This window comes from Zootermopsis nevadensis, unplaced genomic scaffold (genome assembly GCF_977971745.1).
Source record: "Zootermopsis nevadensis isolate Lab colony 2312 unplaced genomic scaffold, Znev_1.0 Znev_ptg000017l, whole genome shotgun sequence".
Taxonomy (NCBI): Eukaryota; Metazoa; Arthropoda; class Insecta; order Blattodea; family Termopsidae; genus Zootermopsis; species Zootermopsis nevadensis.
The window spans coordinates 10,700,018-10,714,636 of record NW_028259149.1 but is presented as its reverse complement, the minus strand read 5'-3'; the positions used below and the strand labels follow the sequence as shown (position 1 = coordinate 10,714,636).

Sequence of the window (14,619 nt, the reverse complement as noted above, 5' to 3'; positions counted from 1 at the left end):
CTGACTACACGATCCCAATGCCACAAATTCAGACAAAGTGCGGATTAAGTTTCGCATCGCCTCTAAGGTAGTAATTCTTTAGACACAGAAGTCCGTCATGCAATATTCGAATGTGTTTCCAGGGCCCACGTGCCTTTTTCTTTGGGTTCGTCAGTCAGTTACAGCCATAAAAGCAAATAGACTGAAATGTTGTTATGTCACATTCTAAAACGTAACAAACAAATTAGCAATTTCTTTGAGGCGGTGGCCAAAGATAAAAGAAGAGATAACGAGAAGGAAAAGACGACATGATAAACACGAGGAGAAAAAGAAGAAAAAATGAACGTGCTTATGCAATGCCAACGATTCACTTAGCCATTACATGTACCATACGAATACAAATCTTTATGGCATCAGCACAGCATGTTTACCACAGAACCACCTGACGGATTAAATAAATACTGCAACGCACATTTACTGTGCACATGGGGAAAAAAAACTGCTTATGCTGACTTGATATGATACCGGTCAAACAAAAACTTTGCGCCCAACCCACAAACAGCCTCCTACAAACTTGGGTAGGTTATTTAACAATGCTGTACCAACCGAAAACGAGAACCGTACAATGCACAAAATTTTGCCACAACATCGCAAAAGAAAGCATGCCACTCTGGAAATAAGGGGAAACACTGGAGGATAATATCAAAATTAACATTACAGAATGAGTGCGTGAATACTAACTGGATTCAACTGGCTAATGATAAAATTGTGCGGGAAAGACAGTCCCAAATACCGATCGACCTACCAACTCTCTAATAAAACGCGAAACCGTCGATACAAAATCACGCTACTCGACATCATTATTTCGATCTACATGCCCAACCCCTTCACAACCTCCTTTATTATATTGGCCTATCAACACTTGCATTCTCTGCCTCGGGATGGCTCAGTTACTAAACTGAATGACTGTGGGCTGAATGACACAGGTTCGAGTCTCTTCGCCACCAGTATGTCCAAAACGGCAGTGTGGCCTGCTAGCTTCCTACTCAGCATACACCGACGTCTCTCCTCGGGGTTAAAACGGCTGCAGCGCAAAGATGACCACTCTCCTAACTGTGAGGTTATGTAAGCGTGGCGCCATATCCCCACTACCCCAAACGTACTGGTTCTTGAGCACAAGGGCATATAAGATTCCCCAGAAGGAAGCAGTATGTTTATCCTCTGGACATGACGTCACTGAAAAACACACCTACAAAAGTAGGACAACTCGCTGTCTATGATTTTTCGACGGCTTCCAGAAACGCAGGACATGGAAAAGGATATCCGATAAGGATTGGGTCTGCGGCTTTAGAGCTAACAACAGTAGCATGTAATCATTATGACCGAAGGCGAGTGATTTAGATAAATTTAAAAAAATACCATGGCGTCTGTTTAAGATTTCTGATTCTCAGGGCGACGAGTATGAAGTCATCTGTCGTATGGAATGTTACGTCGTGTAGTCTGCTAGAAACTGAGTGACATTTCATCACCCCGACGACAGAGGCAGTAAACACCTTTAAAAACATCGGTCAATTTCTATTAAACTATACAAAGCAACATTGTGTCTGTTGCCTTACATGGGTCTGAAACCAGGTCTTTCACAGGAAGAGAATGTTCTGAGGAGAATATTTGCGCCCAAGAGTGAGAAAAATAAAGCGAAGACAAAATATAAGGTTCCAACGTCGTCATGATTGGTTGAGAATATTCATCGTTGCATTATCAGCAGAATGGCTGGTAGTTTCATACTATAAATGGTGTAACGGCAATCAATACTAAATGAGTCAATATATGTTGTGTGTTAATGATTCATACTACTACGTGGCACTACATTCCTTTTGCGCCCTGTCCTCCGCAATGATTCATATAAACACTACGAGGACAGAGAATATTACATAATTAGAAAGATCCTTCGTAGTTTAAACTTTTAGGGTTACTAAATCATGGATAAGTCAGAGAAAGAGTTTTGCTACAGCACATTCCTATTTATGATAAATTCACATAAAATACAATAGTGAACGGAAAATCGCAACTTTACATACAAACTTCCACTGTTGGTATTTGCTAATTTTATCGATGAAGAAACACCAGTGAGAAGCTTGCTGTTGCCACGACACCTGGGACTTGTCACTCTAAGAAACATCAACTCGAAGTTTAATACTATGCTTACTAAACTGCCATTTCTTAATTAAAATAAATATTTAATTATAATCATTAGCAACCTAGATATATTTACATGTTTGTATCTACACACTTTGAAGTACAGTATGTAAATCCGCTGACCCTAACTGCGAGTAAGCGCCAAATCTATAAAAACGTTCTTGGGACGCAGTTGGATAACACCCAAACAACATACGACTTATAAACACGACATTTACGAAAAGAGGTTAGTGGTCAGCTGAAGCAATGATGACGTGAGACATGAATCAAATACCTGGAGCCAAAGGAGTTGAGCACCAGGTCAGTATTACGTAGCAAACACAAAGTGGAAGGAAGGTCAAGCCATAAATATACAGCTGCAAGCATTCTTCACTAGGCAAGTGGTTAGCCTCGCGCTTCGGCCGTTTTACCTCAAGGAAAGAGGATCACTGGATAAGAGGCTAGATGAGTCCTAGAGTCGGTCTGAACGTGATCCCGGAACGGAACTCGGGTCGTCCAAGTCGCAGGTTGACACTGACATTCCTTTCACCTGCTCTAATGATTACAAACACTGCGCAGGAGGGGAAACCGTCCGTCATTACGTGTCTGTTCCTAATGATCACATTCCGGTACTTGTAATGGCATCTCGCAGTCCCTCACCCCACTTCTCTTCCCTTCAGTCCATAACGTGTTGCTAAAACATAACTTCGTTTCGCTTGAAGGCTTAAGACAATCTAATAACGAATCTGTTCTACGTTCCACACCGGCTCCGAGACTGCTAGTTTGTTCCCGTATTCCTCACTGGCAAAATCCTGGCCAATGATGTCAAACGAAGTGTGTCCAGCTGTCCGTCGCCCTGATATCTGTTCGGCTGACTCCACTTAACATTATTTAGCGGCGTAGTTGTGGCCATATGCTTCAGTGACGATCTATATATGTAATTTATAATACTCGTTTTATTTCTGTCCTTGGTGTTAAACTCAATTCCAGCCTTTGTCTCCTGGACTGCAGAGGTTTCTACATCCTTACTAACAGAAGTGGTAGGACTCCTTGGATGGGGGATCAGACTATCGCCAAGGCCTTGGCCGGTTCTTTTTGGGAACATAAACCGTGTTCTCTTCTACTGCAGAGGCTTTCCAAACCCTTATTAAGGATAGTAGAATGAATCCTTGGATGAAGGACCAATCCATCACAAGGTCGATATTATCTCAGGGCAACGCAGAAAAACGTTGAGAAAGTTTCATATTCTCCATGAGATTCAAACCAGCGATATGTCAGAGACCTGTAAGTCGTGTAGGACACTGGAATCGGCACGCTATTGATTGGTGAATACGTACGAGATAAAGGTGGTGGAATGGGAAAGGGGGGGAAGAATAAAGAAAGGGAAAGAACGAAGCAAGATACAGGAACTGAATTTAAAATCTTCAGGTAAAGTACACTTCACTAACACATCCATGGAAACAGACCCCTGTAAGAACGCATTTCTTTCCCACGTTACAATGTCAATTAATACAGACCTTAATCTGAGTTTCAAAAGAAGTAGTCCCAGTTACTAACATCTGTAGGTACAGTTAAATTAGCGCGTATGCCCGAGTTACTTCAACACCGGATGATCTTTATCCTCCGACCTATACCCGGGAAAGGTGTGAGAAACACATGGTCAATAAATTCCCCACTCTTACAACAGATATCTTGGCCCATACCCTCACAACCTACTTCTTTAAGAATGGTAAAGCGACGTAAATCGTAAATGCGCGTTCTGCTATCGCCAAGTGCTGCAACGAGTCACACATTCAAACCTTATCTCTCAATTTTGTCTTTTACATTCACCGCCTGATAAATCGGTACAAAGTCTGATAACACTGACTGATGGCAATTCGCTGATCGAAATGAAACGAAAACAATCGATATACAGGGAAACTCGATAGTTCCAACTGAACGACTTTCATTCACATCAGTGTAATGATTATATTTTAATGTTTCATTCAGTCAGAATAATAAATTGATGTTTCGACTTTCGATATTTTTGGGGCCTCTTCACTTAGCCTCCCATCCAAACGGCACTGGTATCAAAGCGGCCGCAGGGTGAAGCTGAAACCATTCACCTCGCTCTATTGCCGATGTAAAAAGTGTGGCCGCGCTCAGTATATCTTATTTCTACAGCAAGTGAGTCATTCTGACACGGAGAAGATGGGATGGACAAGACTTCGTCTCTGGGGAGGCCGATCCCCCATCTAAACATCGGACCGCTCCATGCCTCTGAATTACAGCGAGCAAAAATTGATGTGGTGCTGCAGAATCTGGTAATCTCCATTTGGTCAAGACGTTATCCATCGAAGTGGAATTTGAGGTTCTCACGGCGCGGTGAGCGATGACTCATCGCCCTGATGAAGGAGGCAGCAAAGACCTCAGAAACGTTAGTAAACTTATACCAGACTACACAACACTACAAACCAGAAGACTGACAACAACGTTATCCATCGTTTATGGAATCTAAGGATCTATTACCGTGCTCACATAAGGCCGCCAGTAGATTCTACCCTGAGCCACTTGCATCCAGTTCCAACCTCCAATGTATTTTTGAGATAAACTGTAACATTAATCCTATCCTCCAGTTTCCTTCCTAGTCTCACTTCTGGTTCATCAGACAAAATTTTGGCACACGTCTAACCTCAGGCATGCCACATGCCCACACAATCTCACCCTATTAACCAGTGTTTCATTCCTTCCGTTACTGACACCCTGCCTGACACTGTAGCATCAACTCACCCACTGCAGTAGACGCCGACCTCGTGTTGACAAACAGTAGGATGGCCACCGCGACGCAAATTCCACCCGACGTCTTCATGCTGATTAACATTTTGTTACACGATGCACTGACTGGTTCTACCTGACCACTGATCACTCTGCAACTCGAAGCACACAACACACGAACCGAGCGTGAATCTGCCTCAGTCCTGAATTCACCTCACCACGCTGCACCACTTCACTGACTGTCCTTCGCTACACTGGGCGGTTTTATAGAAGTACTAGAAGCCCCTTGCTGCTTCGGCATGCCCGCGATGCCAACACACCGGCGCCATCTTCCTTAGCTTTTGAATACGACGTCTTCGCCCATGGCGTAGATCTTCTCCTCAGAAACTGATGGTGGTTAAACTGGTCACTAAGTTTCATCGCCACGTTCACACAATCAAGCAATGACACTCAATTTCACATCTCCAAACCCTGTTTCTCTTAAATACGCAGATTCATATTGTCCTCCAATGCCTAAATATTCGAAGTGGTTTTCCCCCAAAGTTTGACTAACTTCATGGAGAACAGTTCTTGAAGAAGTGAAGTCATTCTGCTGGTCAACAAATCTCCCCCAACCTCCAACCCCTTATAAATCCACAAGAGCTCGCCACTGGTCCCAGTCTTCACCCAAATAAATGCAGTACACATCCCTATGCCCCGGTCGTGACCTAATTTAAGGTACTATCCCGGCATTTTCATGGAGGGACTGAGGAAAACCACGAAAACACCCAGTCCGGATAGCTGGTTTGCTCGCCGAGAAATCTTAATATCATCCCATCTACGTTTATGTCTCCCAAATTGTCTAACTTCAAGGTTTTCTTACCAAAATATTCCATGCATTTTTATCAACCCTGCTTCTTTTATAACAACATAATTTCCGTGCGTGTAAGTCTCAAAAAAAAAAAGCAACTTTGGAACGAAGTGGGACGTGACTGACTAGAAAAAATCTAGTGTCCGTGCCGGGAATGGAACCGAGCCATCCGATTTAGCCCTAGGTTTATTGATGTTAAGAAAACGCCGACTGGTCTGTAGGGGTTAAATTTGTCACTTTGCTCTGGTCCTCATGAGGTTCTTCTGCGTGTTGACGGTTTAAGTAAAATACAGTCCTACCATCTTTGTGCCACACCAAATGATCTTCCTTGATTAATTCTCAGTTTATTTAATGTTGCTTGCCCAATTACACACGATTTGAACTGTCTTCGATTTCAGGCAGTACCGCCACCACCACAGCGGGCCATCTACACAATGAGTATCTGGTACTGTAGCCCCAGAAGGTGGAAAATAAAGCGGCCGGAGCTTGTATCTGACTACTGAACTCTATCCAATGAAGAAGTTCAGGACGTGTGGAGGTGTACCTCTATTCCCACTACAAGCCTCCATTTTGTGGTGATTAGGCACTAAAGCATGTTTACCACTTCTTAGCTCCTCAAGTTAAGCAGTGACTGACAGGATAATTATGAATTAGCTGATTTACACTTAGACCTACGTCCCATTAAACACTTTAAGTAGCTGTAGAGAACCACGGAATACCCTGACCCAGGAGTCAACCTACGGGCTAAATACTGAACCTCAGACCCGACGAACACGAAGCAAGAATGCTAACCAGTACAAGACGATGTTCAATGAAGCGAAAAATGGATATTTTTGTCCTGGAATTCGAAACAATGGCAACAAGAAACGGAGAAAACTCTCTAACCTCGAAACTAATGCAACCAATGCCCAGGGATTTAACTCAGATGAAGACAGGAAAGAATCTACTGCATAAAAACGCGCAGGCAATATGAATATAGTAATGCATTGGGGTATCCGACTACGTCAAAGAACCTCGCTACACACCCCACAGAACATTGTTTTCGGCCTTTAAATTACTTATTCCTTACTTTATTCCTTCCCATCTTCTTTATCATCTCTTTTCCTTCTCCGGAGATCCATTAATGTACTCTCGTCTTCTTCTTTTTGCGGTTCGGTTTAATTCTTTTCCATTTGCGACGGGAATGTTCCTTATCACATAAATTCTAGAAAGCACAGTATAGAACAAAATGACATTAGCAGGAAGTATTTCAGCCAGATGGATTCCGTTAAATTATTCTTCTCGTCTGCCCTATTTGAGGAAGTTTTCCATTATTCTGCTCTCTTTCTGCCTCGGGCCAAGAAATATCCCCATAAACACAGATATCCACTAAAACAAGTTCCACCTTAAATAAATCTTACTGCAGCTTCTAATTAATTCAGCATTTAAACAACTTACTTCCCTTTACCACGAACCTGTTAAGAGCGACATCTAGAATCTGCAAAACGAATCACAGTAGCACATGCTGCCATCTGTCGACTAGTATTGAATTGAGAGATTCTAGTTTTTCGTGATGAGAATGAAGATGGTGGCTGTCTTATGGGTGGTTTATCTTCTGGTATTAGCAAATGTCGCTGGCAAATCTTAACCGACATTTCAATATCTTCTTGTCTGCAGGTTGCTACAATCCAGAACACAGCCATTTTGACACATCATGTGCAGACGTGTATCCATTTAAACAAGAGCACTGCATGAAATGTCTTAAAAATCTACGTCAACAGAAATATCATTTTGTTACTAATAATTTCCTGTATACGTCTTAAGTGCAGTTTTTCCCATGTTTAATAACTAAAATGTGTTTAAAGCGTCCACCGAAATATCGACAACAGAACTAAATTATTCTTTTCGACTTGGTTTCTCCTATTATGGAGATTTCCAAAATCCTGTTTCTTCTGAAAAATCCCACAATAGTACCCTGAAACAGGACACTACCACTTCGTACTCAGTCGTTTCAAGTTCATCGAATGTTCCTAGCCTCACACATTTCGACGCAGCACAACCTCAGCTGGTACAGCGTCGTTAAATAACTAATGACGTACACGAGTTTCACGAAAGAGGGCATAACCAAATCAGGGGACGAAAGGAAAGATGGAGAATGTACAATTGTATCGGCTAGGACATCATTTTACCTCTCAAAACGTCATAACAGCAAAGAGTTTTAATCCAGTGCAGGTCTCCGACTGCGTTAAGGACTGTTAGTGCAAATTTTTGCCAAAAGAAATCACCACAATCAAGACGACGACGAAGGAAAAGAATGTTCCAAATAAATAAATCGTGCTAAACGTAGTATTTACGTGTCACAGAAAACCATCATGGCCTGGGATTTTTGCGTGTTGTAAAAATGTCAACCGCCTTTTATCGGAACAAACTCTGACATGTTGCAAACGTTGGCTTCCCTGTAGAAAACATTACAAGTGCGTGAAAGCAGAATGCTTATGAAAATGAGATCTGCGCAGTTCACCTACTGTTGTAAGAATTGTGAAATTTGGGACAAATGGTCCGGGCGTGTAGCTAGTATAGAAGAGAGAAAAATGCATTCAGAATTTTGAGGAGAAATATATCGGAAATTTACCAGTTACGAGACTGAAAAGCAGATGGAGCTTGTATCGAACGCTAATATCTTCTGCGCATACCACAAACACATCGTTAAGCTCAACTACTCTTATTTCAAAATACTTTTAGATGTCGTTAATATTTAACCAAATTCAGGATAAAATAATTTCTGATTAGATCTGGCCTTACAGCAACGAAATCAACGAACATCGCGGTAAATAATTACTGTAACATCAAAAAGAACGCATTTGCACGTTGTGTACTCCGGGATGCCAACCCTGTCTGGAAGTGGCTTGCCAAATTCTTCATACGAAATGTTCATACAGCCAGAACTATCTTAGCTGAATACGCGACCATCCCTGCATGACAATGCTTTTTCCAGCTTCTATAAAGAAATGTCAGACTGCTGGCCTGTAAGACATTTTTACTCGTGGTGAACGCAGTTTACGTTATATCTGTGGTTACAACTAATTTATCTTTGTTACACATCAAGTACCACTTGTTGAGAAAATGGCATACTTCCACTGCTCTTAATTCTATTATCCCACTTTCTGTGTCTGCTTCTTTGTTGCTTTTCAACAGATTTTTTTCTTCTGCAATCACTCTTCTAAGAGTCATTAATTCTTCTCTCTTATATATCACGTGGCCGTCCATATTGTAACTGTCGGTGACACGGTCGCTGGTTTCATAAATATTTGTCAGAAATTTCAACCACTCATTGTGGAATACAGACTGTTTCGCAAAATCATAAATGAGACGTGTGTGTCCTAGGTAATAAGCAAAAGGTGTACGCATCTCTTAACGTACACATAGATTTTACATAAGCAGCCTTCGACATTCCGCCAGATTAGTAAAAAGTCTCCCAAAATCTGCCTCATTGGTACGGGGATGTTAAATCCACACTCTATCTAATACGTTGCATTGCGAAATGCATCTCTAACAACAAATTCCAAAGTTCCTAACGATCTTCTACGGAGTACTGTCACAAACATTCAAGTTTCGGAGAGGTCAGAAGTGAACGGGGCTATGTGAGGTAGGTAAGGGTGTACCAGATGCTTTCACAGTTAATAATTCAATCTTAACATCTTCACTTGACCTCGGCTCTGTGACTAACGTTCATTGGAAACAACACAAAATAGAGTGTCTGTGGAGGAGAAACTTGTAGCACCAATACGCGAGCAGAACGTACATGCAATGCATCTAAACAAGGTGACGTGTAGAGAACATATAAAAGTAGGAGGCAACATAATTTTACTTTGTATAGGTTTTGTGTTTTCAAATAGATATTGTAACAAGAACTGTGATACGCATTTACAAACACCCTTATTAAACACGCTTATTTAACAAATAAAGGCGAAGCTTGTGGTAGCATATCATGTCTGTCTGCGTGTGGCCCTTATTCATATGAAACTTAGTATTCAACATCATACCACTTATTAATAACTCATTGTACTTCATTTTAATTCATAATCATCAAAAATACGAACATGGCGACAGTTCAATGCCACTACTACCGTCATATTCTGTGTGGTGACTGATATTCAAAAGATTAAAATTTTAAGGTGCATTCTGTGCATAACTAGTGTATAAAGCCCGTTTAAATTCAACCATATTTTTCTCCTATTTATCTCATTCGTGCATTTATCTCACCCCCTCATTTCTCCCACATTTCTTACCCATTATTTGCACATCTGACTTCTCATCTTTTCTTATTCTTCCTTTCTACTGTATCCTTTTTTTATTACCACATATGTCACTCTTTGAATTCCTTAAAACAATGAAAAACTTCAACAAACCTTCTAATTTAAAGATATGACCAAAAACACACGTAAATCTAATACAGTTCTCTGTAATATAACTCAGTTTGTATGTTGAAAAATATCGCTCATAGCGTACCCTTTCAATGAAAAGGATCTCCTGAGCTACGCACTACGTGGATAATTTGTTTGTAACATAACATTACTTTATGGAAACCCTCTGCTTATGTTACGTGAAATTCTTAGAATAGTATCAATTGTACGTATATAAAGTATGTACCGAAAATATGTATACGCATTATATAATACGAAATATTAACATCGCTACCGATCTCCGTGCTTTGTGAATAAGAGTGGATGATGCTACAATGATGATACAATAACATTCGCTAATTCACCAAGTGCCAATGCTGACGTACGTAATGGCTTAGTTTATTAACATGTATTCATTTAATTCACATGACTTCATTTCACGTCATACTGTCATCTTACGGATCCACGGAATGTAATAAATACGTACGTAATTTCAGCTTTTTCTCCAAAGTCCGTGCCCATTCATGCATCTCTGCAAGATCAAAATAACAGGAGCGATCTGGCCTTTATAACCCACAGATGTTACAACAACAATACGTAAACACTAGATAATTCAGATGTCACACAATAGTTCGTCACGGCTTTCTGGACACGGTTCTTAATTTATCTTAATCCTTTCTGTCGTTGATGTTTCACGGCCTCCTTCATGCTACCAATTAAAAGTAATGGAAAACGTGTGTCCGACTTTTTCTGATACCAGAAGAGGAAAGAATGGACACGGTAAGATACAGCGATTTCAACACGCTTGTTGGGTTATAAGTTGGCGCTGAAGGCGGGAGGTAAACTGAGCGGTAGAGCGCTGCATATTCATGAAGAACACGAGGTAAAGTTAAGGGATTTAAATATGAAGAATGGGCTTTAGAAGCAAATAAAATTTCGTTCCCGACTCTGAAGACTCGTTTCATTGTACGCGAACAAACAGGAGAAGATCTTTGCGAACCAAAGAAATGGATCGAGTATTTTTCTTTAAATAAGTACGAGCGAAGGGAGAAATTAGCAGAGGAACCTAAGTCAGACGCAAGCACATAAGAAGTGAGTGATACAGTCAAGATATTTTACGGAGGGCTGTGGACGAAAGTTGGTCTAACTTACGTCCCCAGGGTAGGACGATATGGGTCAATCTTCCGAAAGTTTGTGGGGCTTCATTGCTGTGTGCTTCCGACAAACACAGAAACTACTATCCTTGATTTGCCAAGTAAAGAATACAGCATGAGAACAAAAGATACCGCTAACTCGAAAGTCTAGTAGCGCAATAGTAAACCAGTAAACATCATATTAAATAAGTGTTAATGCTTCGGAAATCCACGCTGTAGAAGAACTTATAAATGACAGGCCGGAACGTGGGATACGCAAAGTCCTATTTTTTTAAGATATTGTTCTCATCAACTGAATGCGCAGTTGCTTTGGTTGACTCTGACGGGGTTGGGTTAACAAGCGAGGAGGGGGGTTGCAAGCTAGTTAAAATTCTGTGGCCACAGTACGTCATCTGCTTGTAAGGCAACGCAGTAGGCGTACATATTAATTCCTTCAAAAGCAACAGTGGCCACAGCAAAATAATCGGGATGTACATACACTAACTAACTAACTAACTAGATGGCTTACCGAACCCGAAGGTTCATCACCGAATTAACCAAAGCCCTCCACCGGACCCTGTCCTGGGCCAACAAAATCCAGTTTCCTTCAACTCCTATCTCCCATAGATCCCGCCTGAGATTATCCTCCCATCTACGTCTAGGTCTCCCCAGCGGTCTCTTCCCTTCAGGTTTCCCAACCAGTACCCGGTGCACACCTCTTGTCCCATCCATGCGCGCTACATGTCCCGCCCATCTCACTCTTCTCGACTTAATCACCCTCACAATACTGGGGGAGCAGTACAGATTTTTAAGCTCGTCATTGTGCAGTTTTCTCCACGCCCCATCGTCTTCCCTCTTAGGCCCAAATATCCTCCTCAACACCCGATTCTCAAACACCTGCAATCTGTGTTCCTCCCTCTGAGTGAGAGACCATGTTTCGCACCCATACAAAACAACAGGCAAGATTATTGTTTTGTATACTTTAATTTTCAGGTTCTTAGAAATCAGACGGGAAGACAAAATATTTTGGACTGAGAAGTAGCAAGCATTTCCGGAATTTAGTCTCCTCCTAACTTCCTCACAAGTATCATTTTGATTTGTTATTGTTGTTCCCAAATATTTGAACTTTGTAACCCTTTCAAAGGATTTATTAGCTACCCTAAGATAATTTTGCCCGCCTGTCTTCTGATGACGAGATACTAACATGTACTTAGTTTTTTCTGAATTTACTTCCAGCCCCACTTGTCTACCAGCCTCTAGTAAAACTTCTGCGTTCCTCTTTATTGTATTTATATCGTCCCCCAATAAATTAACATCATCAGCATATGCCAATAGCTGATGTGTCCCGTTCAATTGCAAACCCTCCTGCCTACCTTGGACCTTCCTGATGGCGTATTCTAGCGCAAAGTTAAAGAGCAAGGGAGACAAAGCATCTCCTTGTTTTAGACCGTTCTTGATGAGGAATGTCTCAGATACATATTTACCTACTCGAATTTTGCTGCAGGTTTCATTTAAGCACATTTTTATTAGACCCACTAGCTTCTTTGGTATACCAAATTCAATAAGAATATTATATAGCACTTCTCTCTTCACAGAGTCATAGGCTTTTTTGAAATCTATAAATAACTGATGTACAGTCCCACCGAACTCCCATTTTTTCTCTAGTATCTGACGAATGCAAAAGATCTGATCAATCGTTGATCTGTTTCGTCTGAACCCACACTGATGATCCCCAATAGTTTCATTCGCATATGGGGTTAATCTTGCCAAAAGAATGTTGGATAGAATTTTGTATGAGGTTGATAGCAGCGATATTCCTAACTATGATATCTATTATGCAGGTGGAAAATGATCTGGAATGAAGATTCATTCTTCTCTAATTCCACTGAAATAGATGAAAACCTGTGCTAGCAGCGTCGGGTACAACTTAACAGAGAGAATGAGGCGTAATGCGAGTCCGACGCAGACGTCTCGACGCAAAGCACAGAGCAGCCTGTTCACTGCATGTCTCATTTGAATTTTAAATTTACACATCGCCTGGGGCGTGGTCCAGAGGGTGGAAAAGATACGTCAGGGGTGTTTAATTTGGGGTTGGAATAAATAATATTTTAGTTTGTTTCCGGTATTAGCCAGTACAATCCGTTCATGGTTCTAATGGTTTCAGTTGCCAAAGGACCAGTTTTATAATAAGGCATGCTCTATTCGTCATGAAACACCCTTAAATGCTCACGTAATTACTTTTGTGTCTGAATATTTTATTACAGAATTATGTTCTGAAAATCCTCATTTTTACTGTTTTCGAAAACGTATTTTAAATGTATTAAACGCAAGAAATAATGTGGGAAAGATAAAAATTGGTTTATTTTTAGATGCTGTCTCAGAATTCGCGTGAAGGGACTGTGTAAAACCATACAATCCTGGGTAAAAGGAGCATGTTTTTTGGGATAATTCAAACCTAGTATTTCGGAAATAAGTTTATCTCGACTGAAGAAGTTAAACCTGTGACTACCCGTCTAAATAGTGCTCCGTCAGGGTTGTCGATGTCCTAACTGGCTGAAAAAGTGTCAGACGTATTTCGACTTTACTACTCCCTAAGCCACTGTAAAGAAAAGAAAATAAAGTCTAGACTACTTTAATTTCAATGACCATAGGATTCCGGGCGAACCTACACGCCGAACAGCATTACTGTCTACAAGTAAAATACAAATTGAACTGTACTGAGCTTTTAATTGTTTTATAAAAATTCACAGCAGAAAACGGTGATCCTCCAGGAAAATGTCTTCAAACACGCTTCGCGCTTGCGTAATGCTGTTCTAATTACTTGCAGATTGTGATGTATGTAGTCTTCTAACTGGTTATCATAATTTTTGAGGAAACAAGATTCAAGATGAAGGCAGTAAGTTCCTCCGAAACGTTAAAAACCAACAAGGCTATAACGTGTCAATCCAATTTATCACAATTAACATTTACATCGTCCTAAAACTCATTAGTAGTAGTTTCTCAATAACACAGGTCTTGATTTATATTCGCTATTTGCATGACGTGTATTGTCTAACCATCCTTCTGTCCACATTCAATTACGACGTTGGTAAAAAGATTTTTAATAAAGTTGTATCACAGATTGCAAGCTTACACTAATAGCTGTTGGGCGCTTTGATATTAGTCCAATATAAACCCTGCTTCGGGTGAAGTCAAATAAGGCTTCATAAATATGTATCAAATAAGCTCATATATACAACAAACTATCTATAAAGTGAAGATTTCCGTCTTCTGGTTTGTTGCGCTGTGTACTCTGGTCGATATTAACCAACGTTTCAGAGGTCATACTGCCTCCGTCATCAGGGCG

General features: G+C 40.8%; 1 protein-coding gene across 7 annotated transcripts in view; it reads right to left on the bottom strand.

The window, feature by feature from the left end:
* LOC110834027 (cysteine-rich motor neuron 1 protein) overlaps nt 1–14,619 on the bottom strand; it is a 370,078-nt gene that overhangs the window by 80,239 nt on the left and 275,220 nt on the right. The window contains exon 1 of one of the 7 annotated variants that reach the window (XM_022072764.2): nt 4,924–5,176. The exons of the other annotated variants lie outside the window; for them this stretch is intronic. Within the exon in view, the coding sequence (XP_021928456.1) occupies nt 4,924–5,014 (91 nt within the window). The 5' untranslated portion in view covers nt 5,015–5,176. Of the gene's footprint in view, nt 1–4,923; nt 5,177–14,619 lie in introns of those variants that run through there. 7 annotated transcript variants of the gene reach the window in all.